At 43.0% G+C, this 25,277-nt stretch overlaps 1 protein-coding gene across 1 annotated transcript in view; it reads left to right on the forward strand.

Annotated features, from left to right (window-relative positions):
• The window catches only part of LOC114641696 (zinc finger protein 501-like), a 28,682-nt gene extending 5,486 nt beyond the window's left edge, over positions 1-23,196 (forward strand). The window contains exons 2-3 of the mRNA XM_028790724.2: positions 14,137-14,674; positions 18,765-23,196. Coding sequence (XP_028646557.1) covers positions 14,260-14,674; positions 18,765-19,678 — 1,329 coding nt within the window. The 5' untranslated portion in view covers positions 14,137-14,259 and the 3' untranslated portion in view covers positions 19,679-23,196. The remainder of the gene's footprint in view (positions 1-14,136; positions 14,675-18,764) is intronic.
• The last annotated feature ends 2,081 nt before the right edge of the window (positions 23,197-25,277 follow it).

The following is a 25,277-nucleotide window of genomic DNA, read 5'->3' on the forward strand; positions in this document are numbered from 1 at the left end:
AGGTTGTTGTCAGTGTGGACGAAGGTTCGAGGCAAACAGCAGGCAGAGAGCAGATGTAGAGTAAAAAAGCAATTTCTTTATTCTTGGTGAGCAGAGAGACCACTGCAGCCCCTGTCAGCTTGTGTTACTGACAGTTACCAGCAAATAGCCCAGTCTTGCGGGGGTTGAGTTCCCTTTTATAATTGAGACAGCTTATCATGAGACAAGGTTACACAATTCTTTGGGAGGGTTCAGTAATATGCCCAAAAATTACAACACATTTGTTCAAATCTTCAGCTCTCTCTGGATCGGTTCGCAGCCGAGTGTGAAGCGGCTGGGATGAGAATCAGCACCTCCAAATCCGAGACCATGGTCCTCAGCCGGAAAAGGGTGGAGTGCCCTCTCAGGGTTGGTAGCGAGATCCTGCCTCAAGTGGAGGAGTTCAAGTATCTCGGGGTCTTGTTCACGAGTGAGGGAAGGGAAGAATGGAGCGTGAGATCGACAGGCGGATCGGTGCGGCATCCGCAGTAATGCGGGCATTGCATCGGTCTGTCGTGGTGAAAAAGGAGCTGAGCCGCAAGGCGAAGCTCTCAATTTACCAGTCGATCTATGTTCCTACCCTCACCTATGGTCATGAGCTATGGGTAGTGACCGAAAGAACGAGATCGCGAATACAAGCGGCTGAAATGAGTTTCCTCCGCAGGGTGTCTGGGCTTTCCCTTAAAGATAGGGTGAGAAGCTCAGTCATCCGGGAGGGGCTCAGAGTAGAGCCGCTGCTCCTCCGCATCGAGAGGAGTCAGATGAGGTGGCTCGGGCATCTGATCAGGATGCCTCCTGGACGCCTCCCTGGTGAGGTGTTCCGGGCACGTCCAACCGGGAGGAGGCCCCGGGGAAGACCCAGGACACGCTGGAGGGACTATGTCTCTCGACTGGCCTGGGAACGCCTTGGGATTCTCCCGGAAGAGCTAGAAGAAGTGGCCGGGGAGAGGGAAGTCTGGGCATCTCTGCTCAAGCTGCTGCCCCCGCGACCCGACCTCGGATAAGCGGGAGACAATGGATGGATGGATGGATTTGTTCAAAACAACTTAAGAAGAAGTGAAAAAGCCTGTTGCTGCTGATTTTACAATCCTAGATGTTTAAGATTAACAGTTTCCTGAGTACAGACTAAAAGGTCAGCAGTTTGACTGAAATGTTGCAAGTTTATTCTTTTAGCTTTTGCACGTAAACACTTTGATATGGAAGTCTTATTAGAAGCAATTAATCCATAGCTTATTAATACAAACTAGTAATATACATATACTGTTAAAATGATTATACAGGTAATAGTTTTTCTCATTCTCATCAGTGCACCACACTGTCAGCCGCTCCACTTTGTCCCTGTAGGCGGACTCATCCTCCCCAGAGATGAGCCCCACCACAGTGGTGTGTCGTCTGCAAATTTGATGATGATGTTGCTGTGGTGGGCGAGGGAGCAGTCATGTGTACAGCTTGAAGAGCAGAGGGCTCAGCACCCAGCCCTGAGGAGAGCCGATGCTGATGGCCGAGGAGATGTGAGGGCCCACCCTAACCCTTTGTGTGCGGTCTGTCAGGATGTCTTTAATCCATAGACGGGTGGAATACGGGAGTCGCTGGGCTAGCAGCTTGCACACCAATCTGTGAGGGAGGATGGTGTTAAAAGCAGAGCTAAAATCAATAAAGAGGAGACGTGCGGAGCTCCCCTGGTGCTCCAGATGGGACAGGGTAGCATGGAGAGCAGCAGCAACAGTAGACCTGTTAGCCCTGTAACCAAACTGGTGTGCATCCAAGGTGGGAGGGATGAAGGACATGATATGACTCTGGACCAGTCTCTCAAAACACTTCATCAACACCGGGGTGAGCGCTACTGGCCGATAGTCATTCAGGCAGGTTATGGGGGATTTTTTTTTTTGGTAAAGGGAGTAAGATGGAGGATTTCAGACAGGGAGGAACTGAGGCCTGGGACAGGTAAAGACCCCAGCCAGCTGCTCTGCACAGCTCCTCAACACACCTCCTGTTTTTGCTGCTAATTAACTTCTTTTGAATTAATTTTATTTGACTTGCTGTTGAGGACTCAGACCCCTTAATTCAGGGATCTCAGACTCCGGTCCTGGAGGACCACCATGGCTGCAGGTTTTCATTCTCACCCTTAATGAGTGACCTGTTTTTGCTGCTAATTAACTCCTTTTACATTCCTTTTAATTAACTTGGTCTTGAAGACTCAGACCCCTTTATTGTTTCTTTTTCCTTAATTAGCAGCCAAACAATAATGAGATACAAAATGAGGCAAAAACAACTGGTGACCATCACACAATATCTGAAAAGAAAGAAAGGTGAAGGTCTCAGGAATGTCGATCTGCTCAGGTCCACCAAACATTTTAATGCTGCTCTTAAAAAGGAGAAAATCGACAATTTCGGAAATGTCTGCTATTGCACAATTAGAGCAGCAATAAGCCACAAAATTAAAGAGCGGGTTTAATTAATGACAGGAATCGGTGTCTAATGAGGCAACTGGTTGGAGTTTGAGGCCCTGACTTAGGTGGTCTTCTGTTGGCTCCCTCACTTCACATTTGAATGTGAATTTCCCCTTGGGATTAATAATATCTATCTATCATTTCAGTTTGGGTGCCTTTTAAGGAAAGAAATGAAGCAACTCAGAGCAACGATGAAAAGAAATTCAGGGGAACAAATCTTACAAAAGCAATTCAATTAAAATGAATTTGCAAGAAGTCAATTAGCAGCACAAACAGGGCACTCATTAAAAAAAAAAGGGTTAGAATGAAAACCTGCAGCCATGGTGGTCCTCCAGGACCGGACTTGGCGACCCCTGCTCTAAAACACATGGAGCTCCGATCTCTCCCAGTATCCTAAATTCTGAGATATTTGTTGAGAGTGTCTTGTCAAATGCATTTACCCATCCATCCTTCCATTTTCCAAACCTCTTGCCCTGCCCTGCCCTGAGTTGGTTTAGCAGATTGTCAGATGGATTCTGAGCGAGTACGCCGGGTGAGAGGCCTTCAGGTGCAGACAGTGGGTTCCCCTCTGCTCCAGAGAAGTCATTTTGAGGCAGGGCTGGAATGTGGGGATAATGCCTGAACTTCTGTATTTGAATTTGATACCAGTGACATTTCACAGTCCTCGATGCCTGTTCAGTATCACGCCAAAAAACGAAAATCCCATTTTATTAGAAGTGCCTGCATTACTCAGGTGAAAAAATTGTTTTTCTATAATATATAAAATATACTGCTCGAAAAAATGAAAGGCCCACTTTTGAATGAGAGTATAGCATCAAGTTAATGAAACTTGTGGGCTACTGATCTGGTCAGTTAAGTAGCAGAGGGGCTCATTCATCGGTTTCAGCTGCTTTGTTGCACTAGAGGGGCAACAATGAGACGACCCCCAAAACAGGAATGAATAATTTCACAGGTGGAGGGAGGCCACTGACATTTTTCCCTCCTCATCTGTCATTTTGCATTGTCTACAGTCAGTGTCACTACTGGTAGCATGAGGCCATACCCGGACCCTACAGAGTTTGGTGGCACAGGTAGTCCAACTTCTCCAGGATGGCAGGCACATCAATACGTGCCTCCCATTGCCAGAAGATTTGCTACGTCTCCCAGCACAGTCTCAAGGGCATGGAGGAGATTCCAGGAGACACAAGCAGTTACTTGAGGAGAGCTGGACAGGGCCCCTCGTAGAAGGTCCTTAACCCATCAGCAGGACCCACCGGTATCTGCTCGTTTGGGCAAGGAGGAACAGGATGAACACTGGCAGAGCCTACAAAATGACCTCCAGCAGGCAGGCAGAACAATGGGGTGAATATGTCTGTGCAAACAATCAGAAACAGACTTCATGAGGGTGGCCTGAGGGCCCGACATCTTCTAGTGGGCACCGTGGAGCCATAGAATACCAGAATTGGCAGATCCACCACTGGCAGGCACCCTGTGCTTTTCACAGATGAGAGAGCAGGTTCACCCTGAGCACATGTGACAGACGTGAAAGGGTCTGGAGAAGCCGTGGAGAATGTTATGCTGCCTTTGACATCGTTCAGCTTGACCGCTTTGGTGGTGGGTCAGTGATGGGTATATCTGGGGAGGGAGGCATATCCATGGAGGGACGCACAGACCTCTACAGGCTAGACAATGGCACCTTGACTGCCATTAGGTATCGGAATGAAATCCTTGGACCCCTTGTCAGACCCTATGCTGGTGCAGTGGCTCCTGGGTTCTTCCTGGTGCACCACAATGCCGGGCCTCATGTGTTTGTGAGAGGGTGAAGGAATTGATCCCATTGACTGGCCCCCCCACGCTCACTCGCCTGACCTCAAGCCAATAGAACACCTCTGGGTGGGACATTATGTTTCGGTCTATCCACCACCTCAGACTATCCAGGAGCTCAGTGATGCCCAGATCTGGGAGGAGATGCCCCAGGACACCATCTGTCGTCTCATTAGGATGTTGTCAGACAGGCATACAAACACGTGGGGTACGATCGCACGATTGTACGATTTGCATTTGCTGCATTGAAATTTCAGAAAAATGGACTCACCTGCCTGCCACCTCATTTTTTCCCTTTGATTTTCGGGGTGTCTTTGAATTCAGCCCTCTGTCTGTCGGTTCTTCATTTTCATTTCCATCCTTTCATTTCTAACACATCACCATATCAGTCCATAGCAGTAGAGACAGCCAGCAGGATTTTTTCCACATTTTGATTCGATGTGTTTTCAAAGTGTTCCTTTAATTTTTTTGATCTGTGTATGTGTGTGTGTGTGTGTGTGTGTGTGTGTATATATGTATGTATGTATGTATGTATGTATGTATATATATATATATATATATATATATATATATATATATAATATATTTATATTTATATTACAGGTCAAATTCCATTATAATGAACTCCCAGGGACCTAAAAAATATTTCGATATAACGAAAATTTTGTTGTAATGAGATTCTGTATTTGTTACTATAGTGCTTTCTTTAACTTGCGCCCAGGCGTTTGCGATCCTTTCAGTAGCTTCTTTTGTGTTCATTTTAATCTCCTCCTGCCTACAAGTTATGCTGACGAGAATTTTTCTCAGCATTTCCTTGCGAGAATACACTTTCCCGAAACGCGGTTGCAGCGTCTGTTGAAGATTGAGTGTCCGTTTGCCGGAGGCAGGGCAAAAACAGGCTTATAGCGCTGCAGTGAAGTGACACAGATGCAAATCATAAAAGATCGGGGTCGTGCTAGAAGTCCTTGTCTTGCACCCCAAAACATGAGGCTGAGTCTCCGTACTTTAGGAAAACCATCCATCCATCCATTTTCCAACCCGCTGAATCCGAACACAGGGTCACGGGGGTCTGCTGGAGCCAATCCCAGCCAACACAGGGCACACAGCAGGAACCAATCCCGGGCAGGGTGCCAACCCACCGCAGTTAGGAAAACCAACTTATTCAGATTGAAACAGGAACAGCACAGTTATTTATTGTAGCGGGATCTGCCACTCTGCTATACACAGACACAGCAGTCGGGCTGCATCACCCATCGATATCTTTTCTGTTTGCTTTGGCAGAGAGATGCAGAATATCTGTGAGATAGCTGTTGCCCTGGCAACAGATAAACAGTCTTCCATAGAGGCGGAGATCGGGCTGAGCGACGCTCTTCGGCTTGCTGTCTAGTTATGGGAGGTCCCAAGAGAGTTTACAAACCTCACATTTTCTTGAATGAGTGCCACATTAATAGGAATATTTCTTGAACGAGCATCACTGAACCACATCAAAACGACTTTTTCGACGCCTTCAAATGCAGCAGTTCCCATACGTTTGCAGCCCAAGATTTTTCTTCTTTATTTGCTCGGTCTTTCAAGAAAGTTGACAGCGTCGATGGCGAAATTCTGAATTCACTGGCAATGTCTTTTTTTTATGCCGCAATCGAGAGCTGCAAAAATGTAAAGTTTTTTTTCTAATATGAACTGTTATCATTTTTTCGTGTCTGCCGTTTTCTATAGCAGCATGACAATGAGTTATATTCCAATGGATGTTTTTTTTTAAATGTTGATGAGCAACAAGCAAAAGGTATCGCTGAAAACCACAGGAAACAAAAAGAGCAAAAAAAAAAAAATAAACCAGTACAAGGAAAGTTCGAAGAAAGAAAAAATAAATGACAGTGTTTCTGTTTGGGGATCGTTGTGCACAACTGAGCTGCGGCCACTGAACTAACTGCTCTGTGGATGATTCATTCAGGCATTTCAAGGTCTTTTGGGCACTTCGTTATAATGAAGGTATCTGCTGAATGTACTTCATAGTAACGAGATTTCTATAGACTCGTGTCATATATGGAAGCTGTCAGGACCATAAAAACACTTCGTTGTAATGAAAATTTCATTATAACAGAATTTGACTTGTGTGTACTGTATAATATACAGTATATGTGTATATAATATATAGTAGCCATGGAAACTGCTTTACAATCCTGGTATATAAATGGAGTAAACTAGTGTTGTCATTCATAAATATCCAAATGCAATTAACTTTTAATAAACAATTAACATTTCAATTAACAAAACGGTTTAAAATTTGCACAGTCTTACAAGGATGTTTGTTGTCTCCAGCTTTGTTCCATGATTTCAAAACAGCGTTACAAGATATGCACCATGGAATCAAAATTGCTCGCTCGATGCCTGATGCTGCTGATTTGGTACTAATCTGTGAAAGCGAAGAAGCGTTGAACCGATGCATGACGAGATTAGCGCAATCCACACAGGAGCGGCACTCAACCATATGCATTATAAAAAAAAACACAAACTCCATGTGAATGTTCGCACAGATATGGGGAAGAACAGGAAATAAGAGGTGAAAGGGTCGAGAGAGTCTCGGGAGTTGGTGTATTTTGGGAAGTCTACTTACAGAAGACGGGAAATGTACAGAAGAAATCAATCACCAGATTGGTTTGGGTTGCTGTTAGGTTCCGGCAATTGCAGGAATCTGTCTGGGATCAACCAAGTGGTGCTGCTGGGAGGTAAGGCAGGGTCAAGCATGGGTCAAACGCAGGCCAAAAGGAGCTTCTCAGTCCAAAAACTTTGTGTATAAAGGTTTAGTGGAAATTCAAAGCAAATAAGCCACTCAAGAAAAAAGGATGTTGCACTCGTAAAATAAAAGGCAAAAAAATAGAAAAAAAGTCTCTTGTCTAAACGTAGCTTTTCTTGTCAAACTTCACGTGTTTCTATACTTAGATACTTACCTTCAGTACACTCTAAACGTACGGCAGTGCACCTTCAACAGAGCATATTGCATTACATACCATGGGGCACGTTGAGGCTCGGTTTGAAACCATGTGCCTTCCATGCCTAAAACACGGCAAAGCAGGTAACTAACCGAGACTAATCGATAATCAGAGTGACAAGAAATAGTTAGAATATACCAATTCAATTCAGCTTGTACGGGTTATCGAAACCTCCCATACACTGTGCTCTTTTTTACTGTTGTATACGGAAAGTATTGGAATTGTCCAAAAATCTGATGTCGAGAATTTGACGAATCTCGACGTTTTAGACCTCCCTCTTTTGCATAAAAAACATAGGGAAAGTATTGGAATTGTCCAAAGTTTCGATGTCGAGAATTCAATGAATCTCAACGTTTTAGACCTCCCTCTCTTGTATATGAAGGATAGGGAAAATATTGGAATCCTCCAAAAAATTCATTTTCGGGACTTTGATGTATTTCAACGTTTTAGACCTCCCTGGGTCCGAAAATACCATTTTTGGAATTCTGCGTGCGTGCGTGTGTGTGTGTGTAAACATGATAACTTAAGTTCGCTTTCACTTTGGTCAAACAAATTTTGCATACAAGTATTAGGTACAAAACGTAGATTTCTATCAACTTTTGAGCTATTTCTGTTAACCAGAAGTGGTACTTTACCTTTTATTTTATAGGCAAACATTTAACATAGCTAAGGAAATACTTCTGTCTACTTGACATAATCTAAATAACTAGCAAATGGCTCTCACAATAAGCTAAAAACCCAAAGTAAGCACATATAAATCGACGGTGCTTGAAACGGTGCTGAATAGAGCCGAAACGTGGACACGCGCTCAAAGTGAGTACAGTAATCCCTCCTCCATCGCGGGGGTTGCGTTCCAGAGCCACCCGCGAAATAAGAAAATCCGCGAAGTAGAAACCATATGTTTATATGGTTATTTTTATATTGTCATGCTTGGGTCACAGATTTGCGCAGAAACACAGGAGGTTGTAGAGAGGCAGGAACGTTATTCAAACACTGCAAACAAACATTTGTCTCTTTTTCAAAAGTTTAAACTGTGCTCCATGACAAGACAGAGATGACAGTTCTGTCTCACAATTAAAAGAATGCAAACATATCTTCCTCTTCAAAGGAGTGCGCGTCAGGATCAGAGACAGTCAGGAGAGAGAGGAGCAAACAAATCAATAGGGCTGTTTGGCTTTTAAGTATGCGAAGCACCGCCGGTACAAAGCTGTTGAAGGCGGCAGCTCACACCCCCTCCGTCAAGAGCACAGAGAGAGAGAGAGAGAGACAGAGAAAAACAAACAAGCAAAAATCAATACGTGCCCTTCGAGCTTTTAAGTATGCGAAGCACCATGCAGCATGTCCTTCAGGAAGCAGCTGCACACAGAAGGTAGCAACGTGAAGATAATCTTTCAGCATTTTTAGAGAGCGTCCGTATCGTCTAGGTGTGCGAACAGCCCCCCTGCTCACACCCCCTACGTCAGGATCAGAGAAAGTCAGCGCGAGAGAGAGAGAAAGTAAGTTGGGTAGCTTCTCAGCCATCTGCCAATAGCATCCCTTGTATGAAATCAACTGGGCAAACCAACTGAGGAAGCATGTACCAGAAATTAAAAGACCCATTGTCCTCAGAAATCCGCGAACCAGCAAAAAATCCGCGATATATATTTAAATATGCTTACATATAAAATCCGCGATGGAGTGAAGCCGCGAAAGGCGAAGCGCGATATAGCGAGGGATCACTGTATTCAAAGCTTATTGCTTTCAACACAAGACGACAAAGACGTCTCAATGGGCAAAAGTGTACAGATATCCACAGCGATGAACTGTACAGGATTAGTGGCGGGCCACCATTGGATTGGATAATTAGAAAGTAGCGTCTAATGGGGGGGACACGTCAGAAGAATGATTATAGGCTACCAAAGAAGATTAGGGTTTGGTAAGGTTGTTGAAGGGGAACATAAACACCAGGAAAGCCACCGATTGATTGTATGGAATGTCTTAAAGAAGACGGTTCTCTTACTGACCCTCAGATACCACGTGGACAGCGGGAAATGAAATCAAAGGATGGACCCAAATGGTGTTCAGCTCTCTTGTTCCTAGCCTCAAAAAAACAAAGACTTAATAATAATGCAGGGCTGGAACTATAATGTGAGATGGACCCGGGGGGGGTTCCACCAGTCGGACTGGGATGTTATAAGCTTAGGTGGATTTCAACATCAGGTTTATAAAGAAGTCTAGGGGGCTCTGCCCACTGCTCATTTTGCTCACCAGCCTCCAGTGGGCGGGCACAGAGCTGCACGAAGGGTGTCGGGGCGCCCCTCTGTTGGAGAAAGCTAAAGAAGAGCATGCGGGGCGCGGGAGAAAGACGGTTTGGTGCTTAGTTATTCTAGATTGAAAAATCAGTTACTTGAGTACTTCACTACAGCGGTCTATTTTAAGTACCAACAAATAATAAAAATAGTAAAAGTAGAAATAAATAAAACAATAAAATTAAATTACTTTAACACCTTGTTCCAATTGACTTTATCCTCTAACTTCTATAAACATTGCTTTTTTGGATTTCTGTCCGGGATTTCTTTTGTCATTGGTCGATTTCTCTTTGTTCTTGATTTTTATTATATTCAGCCGTTTTTTGTTCATTTTCTTTCTTTCGACCTTCCTTATCAGCTCCTGTCGCTCTTTTTCATCTCAATCTCAATCTAAAACTCAACGTTCTTGAGTAGATCATTTGCTTCTCTGCCCTGCCGTTGTAACCGACTGCGTTGAAAGGCGAGTTAGCAGCACTGAGAGTGTCGCAGGGTGGGATGTAGAGAGGATGTGCAGTAGTAGAAGTAACGATTGGGTGAGCGGTGTGGAGGGGGCATGGTCAAGACTGCATAACGCGGGCACAACGGAAAACTCTTATTAATAGAGAGGTTAATAGAGCTGTGGACGAGTGGGACCCTGCGCTGTATACGCCAGTTAGAAAATGAATGGACATCTGTAGACGCGCTGACAGCGATCACAGAATGAAAGTGAAGCCTCTGTTCCTTTATTGGGTCTGCGTAGGACGCGGTACTAAAAAATGATTAATATCGCCCTCCCGTCATCTTGTCTTACAACAACATTCATTTCTCTGTTGCATTTTCATACAAATGATGTCACTCAAAGTGCTTTACAAGATGAAGAAAAAATATATAAAACTGGGCAATGCTAATTAACAAAGAATAAAGTAAGGTCCTATGGCCAGTGAGGACAGAAGAAAATAAACAAGTTTCCCACTGTGTCCCTGTGTTCTTGATGAACTCATTTTAAAGTCACCGTCTCGATCCACTGGACTAACTCCCTTCATAACTTTAAACACTTCACTCAGGTCTCCTCTTAATCTTCTTTTGCTTAAACTATAAAGGCTCAGCTCTTTCTGTCATTCCTCTTTGTTTATCCCCTGTAGCCCTGAATCAGCCTAGTTGCTCTCCTCTGGACCTTTTCTAGTGCTGCTATGTCCTTTTTGGAGATCAAAACTGCAACCAGGACTCCAGATGAGGCCTCACCAGTGTGTTATAAAGCTTGAGCAGAACCTCCTGTGACTTGTACTGCACACATCAAGGCGCTATATAACCTGACATTCTGTTAGCCTTCTTAATGGCTTCTGAACAACACTGTCTGGCAGTGGATAGCTTACGAGTTCACTACGACTCCTAAATCCTTCTCATAAGGTGGACTCTCGATTTTCCGACCACCCATTGTGTACTCAAACCTCACATTTTTCCTTCCTACATGTAATACTTTACATTTACTGACATTAAATTTCATCGTCCACAAATCTGCCCAAGCCAGTCTGCTGTCCAAGTCCTTCTGTGATGATGTAATGGATTCCATATCATCTGCCAATCCACCTATCTTGGTATCATCTGCAAACTTAATCAGCTTGTCACTTATATCCATCTATTCATTGTCCAACCCGCTATATCCTAACACAGGGTCACGGGGGTCCACTGGAGCCAATCCCAGCCAACACAGGGGGCAAGGCAGGAACAAATACCGGGCAGGGCGCCAGTCCACTGCAGGGTCCTATCTAAACCATTTCTATATATTAAAAATAGCAGCGGCCCCAGCACTGACCCCTGTGGAACACCAAGTCTTAACATCAGCCAATTCAATTACAACTCGCACCTTATCGGTCACAACATTGTGTTCTCAAAGCCCCCATGAATCTACTTCCGAACGAATTCTCCATAATGAGATAAAACTGGCAATAACAAAAGCTTTTGTGCGTGTTCTGCCATTTTTCTTTAAATAAGAACAATTCTTGCAAGCACGCACTGACATTCTCCTGCCTCAAGCATTCTGCTGTTTTTCTTTTTGACGTGTGTTGATGTGGTGTCGTTGCGAGCCATTTCCATATTTAGTTTTCCCTCACATTTCTCTCATACAGGTGCTGGGTATAAAATTAGAATATCATGACAAAGTTGATTTATTTCAGTAATTCCATTCAAAAAGTGAAACTTGTATATTAGATTCATTCATTACACACAGACTGACGTATTTCAAATGTTTATTTCTTTTAATGTTGATGATTATAACTGACAACTAATCAAAGTCCCAAATTCAGTATCTCGGAAAATTAGAATATCAATTAAGACCAATGCAAAAAAAGGATTTTTAGAAATGTTGGCCAACTGAAAGGTATGAACATGAAAAGTATGAGCATGTACAGCACTCAATATGTAGTTGGGGCTCCTTTGGCCTGGATTACTGCAGCAATGCCGCGTGGCATGGAGTCGATCAGTCTGTGGCACTGCTCAGGTGTTATGAGAGCCCATGTTGCTCTGATAGTGGTCTTCAGCTCTTCTGAATTGTTGGTCTGGCGTATTGCATCTTCCTCTTCACAATACCCCATAGATTTTCTATGGGGTTAAGGTCAGGCGAGTTTGCTGGCCAATCAAGAACAGGGATACCATGGTCCTTAAACCAGGTACTGGTAGCTTTGGCACTGTGTGCAGGTGCCAGGTGCTGTTGGAAAATGAAATCTGCATCTCCATAAAGTTCGTCAGCAGCAAGAAGCATGAAGTGCTCTAAAACTTCCTGGTAGACGGCTGCATTGACCTTGGACCTCAGAAAACACAATGGACCAACACCAGCAGATGACATGGCACCCCAAACCATCACTGACTGTGGAAACTTTACACTGGACCTCACGCAACGTGGATTCTGTGCCTCTCCTCTCTTCCTCCAGACTCTGGGACCTTGATTTCCAAAGGAAATGCAAAATTTACTTTCATCAGAGAACATAACTTTGGACCACTCAGCAGCAGTCTAAAGGCGAGACGCTTCTGATGCTGTCTTTTGTTCAAGAGTGGCTTGACACAAGGAATGCGACAGCTGAAACCCATGTCTTGCATACGTCTGTGTGTGGTGGTTCTTGAAGCACTGACTCCAGCTGCAGTCCACTCTTTGTGAATCTCCCCCACATTTTTCAATGGGTTTTGTTTCACAATCCTCTCCAGGGTGCGGTTATCCCTATTGCTTGTCCACTTTTTTCTACCACATCTTGTCCTTCCCTTCGCCTCTCTATTAATGTGCTTGGACACAGAGCTCTGTGAACAGCCAGCCTCTTTAGCAATGACCTTTTGTATCTTGCCCTCCTCCTTGTGCAAGGTGTCAATGGTCGTCTTTTGGACAACTGTCAAGTCAGCAGTCTTCCCCATGATTGTGTAGCCTACAGAACTCGACTGAGAGACCATTTAAAGGCTTTTGCAGGTGTTTGGAGTTAATTAGCTGATTAGAGTGTGGCACCAGGTGTCTTCAATATTGAACCTTTTCACAATATTCTAATTTTCCGAGATACTGAATTTGGGACTTTCATTAGTTGTCAGTTATAATCATCAACATTAAAAGAAATAAACATCTGAAATACATCAGTCTGTGTGTAATGAATGAATCTAATATACAAGTTTCACTTTTTGAATGGAATTACTGAAATAAATCAACTTTGTCATGATATTCTAATTTTATGACCAGCACCTGTATATGGTAGCGTCTTCTCCAGTAATTTGTCTACTTTCAGCCAAGCAGGAGTGCAGTAGTGAATTTCAGACAGTACTACTAATGCTGAAAAAAACAAAACAAAGTGAGTACTGATACGTTTCCAGAGGTGATATTTTTGTTACCATTGTATCAGTTCTTGTGACATTCCTAGCTGGAAGTGACATCTGAGTCGCCTCCCTGACAGAATGATAAACAGGCGAGAGAGAGCAAGAAAAGAAGGAGTGAGAGGAGGAGTGCTTTTGAGTGTGGAGCAGTGAGCTGGTGAAAGAGCCAACCCCCTCCTAACAAACATGGTGGTCTGGGTGGGATTAACAGCCAGTTAGACAGGTAGACCACTGAAGCTATAGGTGGGCTTACTAATGTTGTTAGTGGCTGGAAAACGTGACTCAATATGTGTTGTGCTGAACACACTGTCTTCAGTGTCAGTATCTGTTGGTTTCACTGTAATTGATGTGTGACTTATTAATACACCCAAGGCTAAGTCTCTTTGAAATGATGTTCTTCATTTAGGCCAAATCCAGACCCCGGATCTGTCTCTCTTACATTTTGACCAGACCTGTGTAGACGTGTGCTGCCAGCGTGAAATGTTTCCAAACAAAAAGTCCAGAATTTGTAAATGTCGCCTTTCTTTTTGTCTTTGCTTTGCCTTGGCCAGCTAGGATCTTTGTCTACTGTCAAATCTGTTTTCCCTCCAAATCTGCGGAGATCTTCTTAGGCTGACATGGAGGGTCCCCCAGCATTTTGTATCTCACATAAAACTTAGCTGGAAATTGTATGTGTGTTGTTAAAATTTGGAAGTGACCCTGAAACATGCTCAAGTTATTTTAGGTGACTGTATGAATTAATTCTATCAATTTAATTGTTGACAGATAAAAATGAACCTCCTTCCCAGTTCCCAAGGCCATGCAGAGCAGTGTGGAATGGTCTCCAGTCCAGTATCTGTGCATGTGAGAAGATAATCTTAGAAGAGGAAAAGAGTTTCACACGCAGCAATGGCCTCGACTAACACTGAAAGCATGGCTGAAAGGCTAGCACACATTAAACAGGAGGATTGTGAGTGGGGCACAGCAGAAGAAGATGTGTACGTGAAGCTGGAGGATTGTGAAGGCAGCGTTTCTGTGTTTAAAGAGGAGGAGTGCAAGGGGGAGATTGTGGAAGTCAAAGTTATGGATTTGGAAGATTTGTCAGTTAGCCTTGAATTGCAAAAGCACGAAACTGGGACCATTTTCAAGCAAGATTTTTGTGAAGACTCCCACTCTAGTTTGCAGCCCTGGGTCACAGACATGGGACAACTGGCTCCCCAGCAGAATTCTATGGAACTGAAATCTGAGTTTGAAGAGAAAATCGGTGACGGAAACTGGAGAGGAGAAGAAGGAGAACAGAAGTCCTCTAGCAATGTGGGAAATAGTAAGTGATGTGGTTAAACGTGAAAGAAAGTGACAGCTAAACATTTACATGCTCTACCACTGTTTGTCTTGTCTTTAGTAGGTGGAAATTTGAGTGAAAGGCACAGCTAGAGATGAGGAGCTCGAGTGCATAACGACTATCAAATAATAAACTGTGAAATTGTCTGAAAGCTCCGAAAAGTTGAATGAGTCCAACACATAGCTTTCCCATATACATTTTAATCATAAAATAACATGAAAATTTCATTTCATAAATTATAATACTCATATTTTCTTAAAAATATGTTCCAATTGGGAAACAAATGTGCCAAAAAAAAATAAAAATGACAGTCATTCCATGCAGCTAAGTCTACTGGAGTGACTTTGGTTCAAACGCTTCTGTCCTTTGTAATGCCGTGCCATGTTTTGTGCAGATGGAGTGACTTGTTTGTGCCAGTCACGTCCACAGACGCTCATCCTCACAGACGTTTTTTTTTTACTATGAAAGTCAATTCCTAAATCTTGTAAGCCTGTCTACCTTTTTGATGAGATCACAGCCCTGACCTTACTCAGATTATTATAAAATATACACTTGTGCCCAAAAGCTGTGAGAATGACACAACTATGAATTGTCACAAAGTTTGCTGCCTCAGTGTTTATGCTGGCAATTTGCATTGACTCCAGAATGTTCTGAAGAGTGATCCAATGAATTGCCAAGTGCCTGTTTGCCATGAAAATGAACTTCATCTCAAAAAAAAAAAAAAAAAACCTTTCCACTGCCACAAAAGGACCATCATTGCTTTGCACAAAAAGGGCTTCACAGGCAAGGCTATTGCTGCTAGGAAGATTGCACCTAAATCAACCATTTATCAGATCATCAAGAACTTCTAGGAGAGAGAGACAGAGAGAGAGGTTCATGTGTTATGAAAGTTTCAGGGCACCCAAGAAAATCCAGTAAGTGCCAGAACTGTCTCCTAAAGCTGATAAAGCTGGTATTGGACTGCTTGGGGAAAGTCCTGTTCTCTAATGATAATCTGATTGGAAAAAAGAAAAAGTGAGTAGCACTACCATCCATCTGTGTCATGTACGCCAACAGTACAGCATCCTGAGGGATGGGCTCACTCACAATTTGGCCTAAGAACACAGCCATGAATAAAGAATGGGACCCAAACCTCCTCCGAAAGCAACTTGTCCCAACCATCCAAGAACAGTTTGGTGACCAACAGTGAACAATCCAGCATGATGGAGCACCGGGCCATAAGCCAAAAGTGACAACTAAGTAGCTTGGGGAACAGAACATCGGAAATTTAGGGAAACTCCCCATTGAGAACTTCTTGTCAGTCCTCAAACAACCCCCCCCCCCCCCCCCCCCCCCAATTCTGACAAACTCCAAGCATTGATGATCAAGAATGAGCAGCTGCCATAAGTCAGGATTGGGCTCAGAAGTTGATTGCCAGCCTGCCAGGGTGAATTGCAGAGGTCTTGAAAAAGAAAGAATTTCCAACACTGCAAATATTGACTCTGTGCATAAACTTAATGGGATTGTCAATAAAAGCCTTTGAAACTTCTGAACTGCTCGTCATTCTACTTCAGTTTACCAGAGAAACATCTGCCACAAAGATCTCAAAACACTGAAGCAGCAGACTTGGTGAAAACTACCACTTGGGTCATTCTCAGAACTTTTGGCCATGGCTGTAGACCTGCAGAATATGTGGGAAAGAGTCTGTAGTACTAGGGCAGGGGTGGGCAAAATCATTCTTGGAGGGCCGCAGTGGCTGCAGGTTTTTGTTCCAACCCAATTGTTTAATAAGAAGCACGTATTGCTCTAGAAACACTTCTGCTTCACTTTAGTTGTCTCCCTTATTAAGATTATGAACCCTTATTGCTTATTTTAGTCTTAAACAGCTGCATTCTCGGTTTTTAATTGCTCCTCATTAGCAATAAGATGCAAATGACAAAAGAAACCAGCAGTTATCCATTTTGCTTGTTACCCTTTACACCTGTGTGTATTTCTCGTGCACTATTTGGTTTAATTAAATACAGTGAAGGATTGAGAATTACCTGTCCGTTTTACACGTCAAAGTATTTGGATGGTATCCTTAGAATGGAAAAAACATCTAGGATATAAGAATGACTCGACATAGCACAGTTAAAAGCACTAACAAGCCATGAAATGTAATTATTGGCAAGGATTGTTTTCTAATTAAGCAACTGGGTTGGAACAAAAACCCGCGGCCCTTCAGGAATGACTCTGCCCACCCCTGCACTAGGATGTTGTAACATGTTAGCCAGTATGGAGGAAGTGAGAAGTCAAGCAAAGTGACACGTTTATTTGGCTCAACTAAAAAGATTAGAGTGTACACTTAGGAGTTTGAACCAGATGTGACATCCCATAATATTCTCAAGCACTGTTCATTCAATTCAGGGTTCCATAGGGTAGTTTAGCAGTACCATCAGACAGCTGGACTGTAGGGAGTGTTAGTCCAATCCGAGCTCCTTCATCCCTACTAACAAACTGTGGACGCTTGAGGCGCTGTTGCCCCGCTAAACCCACCATACAGATGTCCAAGACACACTTATAAAAAGCACCAAGAAGAATCTCTAATAATTTTTTTTCAATAAGTGCACAAAGCACCACACATTCCACAATTCTCCAATAATAATAAACAATAATCACTAATCACAATCCTCCACTCCTCCCAGCAACTCCGTCACTCTACCACCCAACTCCGGCTTCCCCTGCTGGGTTTTGACCAGTCCTTTAAATAGTCCATGACCCGGAAGTTTTCCTTCTCCGGGTCAAACGCCACATCATCCTTCAAGTAGCCCGGAAGTACTGCGGGCTTCCGTCCTCATGCCTCCGAGTTGTCATAACAGTAGGAGTCCCCAGGTTCCTTGTGAGCTCCCTCTGGTGGCACCCACAGCACTCAACAGGGCTGAGGAAACTGACTCCATGTCCCATGATACCCTGAGGGAATCCGGGGAACCCTTTCCGTCTGGGACGAGCTGCCACCTAGCATCCCGGGGAATGCAGTGCCCTGAAAAGCCTGCTCTTCCTCCTTTTTTTCTGTTCAGGGACATTCCGGACAGACTGAAACGCCGGCCGTCCATCACAAAGCTTAAAAGTCCCCAGGCTACCTGACCTGCATATTCTTTTAGAATGTGATAGAAGGACTGGAGTCTGTCAAGTAAAACTGAGGCAGGCAACATGTGAAGGCCATGTGGACAACATCAGCCGAGAATGCTGTACCCCCTGAGTCGGCAGATAAAGCCAACGGACCTGCCAGATTCCCATTTCTGTTGGTCTGCTGTCCCAACCCCAAGTCACTCTATGGTTACACCATAAAGCATTGAGTTGGAGCCATGAGTGGCTGTGCTAACCACTGAGCCTCACTAACGGAAGAGAAGGTGAAGCTCTATTTATTTTTGTTTTAATTTAGGTTTTAAAATCATCTAAATGTTAGCAAAGAAGTCAAACAATTAAGGAAAAGCCAAATTTTACCTCCCAGATTGCCATTCCTGTTGGTCATCTGTCCAGTCGGCCCCTCTCTCTTTTATTAATTACGGTGGAGGTGAATGACAACAGAATAAGACAAGGCTCTGGGGCTGATTCCATCACTGAAGATGATCCGTTCACTGGAGAGTCCTGTTAAAAATTAACAATATAAATGAGAGGAACACTAAAATAAGTGAGGGGGCAATAGTGTTATGGAGGGGTTTGAACTTGAGTTTTACTTGACCAAAATGCACTTTGTCAGCTCCACTTGCCAGATCCCACTCATCCATTTTCTTAACCTTAGGTCACCAGCATCTTTGGAGTAAGGTAGGCATCAACCTGAGAATGGATGCCAGTCCCCTGCAGGGCACCACACTGGCATACACACACACATTCACACTCCATTACACCAGGTGGTAATTAGCACAGCGGACAGATCTGAGGGATAGGAGGGGAAGATAGAGAAACTGAACAGACACCAAGAGAACATGCAAAGTCCAAACACACAATAGGCAGAGCCAGGAACTCGGTGTGAGGCAGCAGCACCAGTCCAGTCCATGTGACAGATACAGCTTTCACAATGATCTATTAAAATAAAGTGTTTGTATTATTGCAGATTTCCTGGAGAATTGCAGCTTCTCTGTGTCTTCGTTTCATCAGCGCCCCCTTCAGCGTGGACTACGGCAGGAGCAGGTCAAGGAGAAGATGAAGAAATCAAAAAGAGAATCGGAGAAGTTGACCTCGGCATCTTTGTTGTGCAGTTCTTTTACTGCTGACAATCCGACACCGACAAAATCCATCAACACTGACCGACGACAAGTCCATAACACAGATCAAGAAATTTTACACACCAGGCACAAACGTGGAAAAACTTTAAAAAAAAAATCTGCCTGTAAAGATAAGTCGATTCATTCAGTTAAGAAGCCGTTTGCCTGTTCAGAATGTGGCAGACAATGCCCTAATCGTAGCAGCCTCCAAAGGCACATGCAAGTTCATACGGGAGAAAGGCCGTGTTCGTGTTCTGAATGTGGCAAACAGTTCTTTGACTATAACACTCTTCAGAGGCACACCCGGGTTCATACTGGAGAGAAACCCTATTCCTGTTCTGAATGTGGCAAACAATTTCCTTACAGTAGCTCTCTTCAGAAACACAGACGAGTTCACACAGGAGAGAAGCCGTTTGTTTGCTCCGAATGTGGTAAAGATTTCTCATTCTTGTGCAATTTTCAAAACCACTTAAGGATTCACAGTGGAGAAAAGCCTTACTGTTGTAATGAATGTGGCAAACAATTCGCCCAAGGAAGCAGCTTACGGAACCACGTCAGAAATCACACTGGAGAGAAACCTCACTGTTGTTCAGAATGTGGCAAACGATTCTCAAAACTAAGTCATCTTCACAGGCACACAAGGATTCACACTGGAGAAAAGCCATATACCTGTCCTGAGTGTGACAAACGATTCTCACAAGTAAGCCATCTTCACAACCACGCAAGAACCCATACAGGAAAGAAGCGAAAAGAGAAAAAATAACTAAATATCATGAAATGCAATTGGAGATGAGCCAGATGTGGAGTAAAACCACACCGAGTGTGGCAGTGGTGCTGGCCTTATCAAAAAAGTAAAATTCCAGGCCCCTTTAGATGCCTTACCAATCACCATCACTCCATGTGAACTAGAGAAGAATGCACTGTTAGGAACAATCCAAGCTCTGCCAGCAAACCTAAAAGAATAACAACAGCTGTGCAAAATTCACACCAGAAAAACAAGCACACTTCAGGACTCAAGAGTGTGAGGTTCACTCCTGTCCTAAAAAGTTAGCAAATGAAACCATTGTTCAGAAAAGGCATATACTGTAGCTATGCTGAATGTGGCAAACGATTCTTTGACAGTAACCATCTTCCTATGCACATACACAAATTCAGGCTGGATAAAACCGTCCTACATGCATTTACCTGCACACATGTAACCAAGTTAAGGCAAAAAGCTGGTTTCTTAAAAATGTGTATTTACTGTATGTACTCGAGTAATCATTTGGAGTTCTTCTTTTGGCAAAGTGCTCCCAACGTGATTAAACTGCGTAAAAAAACAGCTAAACGTCGTCATCATCAGCCGCCATAAATCTGAAAACAAGCATTGAAGCTTGTGATCATTTCCTCGTCTTATATATAAACGTCTATGCGTGGAAGTGTGAGTTTGTGTGTGTCTGTCCGGCCCGGAAATGAGAGGCTCCACCTCCGAGGATACACAAGCGTGGCCAGCACATCGGCAAAATGAAACCTCCAAAGAAAGAGTCACTCACTTAAGCTGCTAATACAGAAGCGAAGCGAGCACATCAGTAAATGGTATCCCTTTTACTTTTCTTCCCGCCATTAATATACAAGCGAGGCGAGCACGTCGGCAAAACGAATCATTCGAAGAAAGGCAAAGTCGTTTAGCTGCTAATATACAAGTAAGATGAGCATATTGGCAAAACGAAGCCTCAGAAGAAAGACAAAGTCGCTTAGCTGCTAATACACAAGTGATGTGAGCGCATCGGCAAAACGTAACCCCAGAAGAAAGACCGTCGCTTACCTGCTAATACACAAGTGAGATGACCATATTGGCAAAACAAATCATCCGAAGAAAGACAAAGTCGCTTAGCTGCTAATACACAAGTGATGTGAGCACATCGGCAAAACGTAACCCCAGAAGAAAGACAGTTGCTTAGCTGCTAATACACAAGTGAGGCAAGCACATCGGCAAAACAAATCATCCGAAGAAAGGCAAAGTCATTTAGCTGCTAATACACAAGTAAGATGAGCATATTGGCAAAACGAAGCCTCAGTAGAAAGACAAAGTCACTTAGCTGCTAATACACAAGTGATGTGAGCACATCGGCAAAACGTAACCTCAGAAGAAAGACCGTCGCATAGCTGCTAATACACAAGTGAGATGAGCACATCGGCAAAACAAATCATCCGAAGAAAGGCAAAGTCGCTTAGCCGCTAATACGCAAGCAATGTGAGCACATCGGCAAAACATAACCTCAGAAGAAAGACAGTCGCTTAAGTGCTAATACACAAGTGAGGCGAGCACATCGGCAAAACAAATCCTCCTAGGAGAGAGACGTCCAGAGAAGTTCCTTTCAATTACCTGGCATCTCTACATTTCAATTTTTTTTCTGACGATTTCAATAGTTTCTAGAACCCTGGGCTTTTTACAACACGGGCTTACACAGCTAAGTGTTTTATAAATACCTTTAGTTCTTCAGGTGCTTTGAAGTAAAAGACATTCATTCGTTCATTTTTTATTTATTTATTTTTTTACATCATCTACCCGAGACACCAATGATTTGCGGTTGTGGAAGAAATTTAACGGCCACCGCCCACTGGGTGTCCCGTATTGGCAGTAAACACGGGCAGGAGGAAGCGTCAGTCGTTATTCTTTATCTAAATTTTGCAGTAGGCAACACAGCAGATCTTATTAGCAAGGGTTACCAAGGAAAAGAGCGTCCTCCGCGCTGTATTTATACAATTCAGTGATCAGCTCACAATTCCAAGGAATGTTACATCATCAGAAAACTTTTAACAGGATTGGTTACCCTAACCCCCCAATTGCTGACGGGACAAAATGTTGATGCCTTAACTAACCACAAGTAACCCAGTCGTCTAGGCTGATTGATAGTCCTGTCCGTTTTAGATGTGTGTGACTCCTTGTTCCCGTGGTTTGTTATACAATGGTCTTAATATTTTATAATCCAACTGGGTACATTGACAGGAAACTTAGCCTAAGCATTACAATACAACAATGAGTATGCCGTACATATGACTGTCCCTTTAGCTTTTGTATAGATTTTTTTCTTTTTTTGCTGTTAAGTCACTAAAATGCCTTTATCATAGTGAATAATAAAATAACAGCTTTGGCTTTTAAGCATAAGCTCAGAAGATAAAAATATGAAATCTTGAGCACAAAATCCGCAGATAATAAATTTGGGCTTCTTTTAACAGCATAACAAACGAAGTGCAATTTGAAACAAGGGTGCAAATTGAATTCTTACACGGTATGAACACTGCACTCCCCAATCACACAGTTTCATCTCATCTGTAGCAAATAGCTGAATTAAAACTAAACTGAAACTCGATTATTTTTTTTTTCCTCTCTTATTGTAATGCACATACAGTTGTGTTCAAAATAATAGAAGTGTGTTTCAAGAAAGTGAATACAGTTGTGGCCAAAAGTTCTAAGAATGACCCAAGTGTTGGTTTTCACCAAGTTGGCTGCTTCAGTGTTTTGAGATCTTTGTGTCAGATGTTTCTCTGGTACAATGAAGTAGAATGACAAGCAGTTCAGAAGTTTCAAAGGCTTTTATTGACAATTCCATGAAGTTTATGCGCAGAGTCCATGTTTGCAGTGTTGGAAATTCTTTCTTTTTCAAGGCCTCTGGAATTCACCCTGGCAGGCTGGCAATCAACTTCTGGGCCCAATCCTGACTGATGGCAGCTGCCCATTCTTGATCATCAATGCTTGGAGTTTGTCAGAATTGGGGGGTTTTTGTTTGAGGACTTACCACAAGTTCTCAATGGGGAGTTTCCTGGCCATGGACCCCAAATTTCGATGTTTTATTCCCCGAGTCACTTAGTTGTCACTTTTGCCTTATGGCCCGGTGTTCCATCATGCCGGACTTTTCATTGTTGGTCACCAAACTGTTCTTGGACGGTTGGGAGAAGCTGCGAGACAACAAATTGTCAACCCCTTGCCTGGACCATACCAGCCTAAAAAGAACGCTTGGTGTAATGTTCACGAAATTCCCGTTCAATGAGAAACAACACCTCAGAGAAAGTGTTTTCTATTATATCGGTGTGTGTATCTACTGTTGCAGAATTCTCATTTAAATTAATCTTGTCTGTTCATTACAAAATGGTATAACATTCTAACCTACACTGTCAATGTATAAATTTGTCATTCATTTTGTAGCATAAAACATTCTTGGCTACACTGCAGTAAATGAATCTGGTTTTCATTTAAAGTGGTAAAACATGAAAAGCTATACTGTGTATTGAAAACAAAAAACATTTCAATTATTACGCCATTCATCCTCGATGCCTTTTATGTCTCCGAGACATTAAAAAAATAAATAAATCTTTGTTCCAGTTATAAAACAAATCAGTTATAAAAAAAAGAAACAATTCCAATTCAGTCAGTCACAAAACTCTAAACGAGTACAGAGATTTGTCACGTACAAGTAAAACGCTGCACTTAAAGACCTTCTAGGATCAACCCTGGTGGGCTCCTGTCATCACGCAATGCGTAGAGCTTTTCAATTACCAGCAGCTCAAAGAAAGACCACCGTCATGTCTGATACAAGTTATGACTGCGCTGTTCTGATGAACATTATTTTGGATCGATACTGGCATTCATAACCATGAAAGAAATCTGGTTGGAGTCCTCACAGCTGTGGTAAACACTTCTCAGACAGCAGCAATTCTAATAGCCATTTGAGAATTCACACTGAACTGGTAAAACAAAGTAAAAGTAAGTTAAAAAAAAAAAATGACCAGATGGGGCAAACAAAAGTTTTCCAAATGTGGAATAAAAAGATACTTATCAAAAGAAACTTTCATGCCCATGTAGATGCCCTGCATATCACTGTCACCCAATACAAATTACAAAAGGAATCATACTGGGAATATAGAAGGTCTGCGGTGGGTTGGCACCCTGCCCGGGATTGGTTCCTGCCTTGTGCCCTGTGTTGGCTGGGATTGGCTCCAGCAGACCCCCGTGACCCTGTGTTCGGATTCAGCGGGTTGGAAAATGGATGGAATATAGAAGGTACTGGACCAAACCATCATGGAAATTCAAGATTGCAGCATCACCATAAATTATTAAGAATAGCACGGAATGTTAATTCTTGTCTAGATGGTAAGTGTTTCTATAAAACCCCGCACTCAAAGAGAATCTCCGTGGCAGTCCAGAATTATGACAAGCTATGCTAACAAATGACAGCCATGCAAGAATCCACACTGGAGAAGAAATGTGGGAAATGATTTTTTTTTTCTGACAGCAGCGGTTTCCAAAAAATATACAAGAGGTCACACTGGAGAAAAGCCGTATTATTGTTGCGGTGTGGTAAAAGATTCTCACAAATCGGCACAGTGAATTGACACTAGCATACACTACAAGAAAGACCAGCCGATACTTCATGATAGTACTTTACCACTGACCATCTTACACATGTGCCCCCGTGTTCTTCTTGATAGACTCATTTGTGAGTGCTTGGATGATGCTCTGGAGATCTGGTAAAGTACAGGGTGGCCCATATTTTATGCATATGATTGAAAAGGCGTTATTGTCAGGAAACTACCAATGTTATTATCAAGTAACATAATGGAACATGAACATTTTTTCATCCCCTGTTCTCCATGGCGTGGTCCACCAATGCGCCATCCAGATCGACACACGCCTGAAGAAGAACCCAACTTTGAAAGGCATTCGCCACAAGAGCTGTGTCGGCATCGGTACGCACCCTCCTGGGCCTACCTGCTCCCTTCGCTGGAAAACGGTGCCTCCGAAGTCGAATTTTGTGTTTATTCTTGTGACGGTTAGCACACCAGGGTCACTGCCTCCAAACTCAACTGCCATCCTCTGTTTCTCCACCGCAAAGTTGTTTGTTGCGGAGTATAAACGAGCACAACGTACGCGCTGCTCTAGTGACAATTGATTCGTGGCTGTTCTGTATTCGAACACAGCCGGGGTTGCCCGGTCCAGCACATCGTTACTCCCATTGTCAGGCTACACACTTTTCATGCAGTAGTTTAAATGCTACAGCCTGTGAAACGTCATATCTACTCTCTCTATTTAAAATCCAAAGCCTAATAGTGCAATGATTTTATGTGACGTTTTTATGTTATGTATTTTGTCACGCTTTAAATCAGGCTTATTTTAAAACCTACATATATATGTTTGATATCATTCTTTTCAGAATTTATCGAACTTTAATGTGATTTTGTTAGATTTTTTTACATTCTTATTCCATTTTTAAATGATAAACTAAAAAATATCAAGAACTAACGTCCCAAGTTCTGACAAAAGATTTAACCATGCCTGGGGCTGGAAATTACAAACAAAGAGTAGGACAGCTGCTGTACAGGCT

The sequence above is a fragment of the Erpetoichthys calabaricus genome, chromosome 5, assembly GCF_900747795.2.
Source record: "Erpetoichthys calabaricus chromosome 5, fErpCal1.3, whole genome shotgun sequence".
Lineage (NCBI taxonomy): Eukaryota > Metazoa > Chordata > Cladistia > Polypteriformes > Polypteridae > Erpetoichthys > Erpetoichthys calabaricus.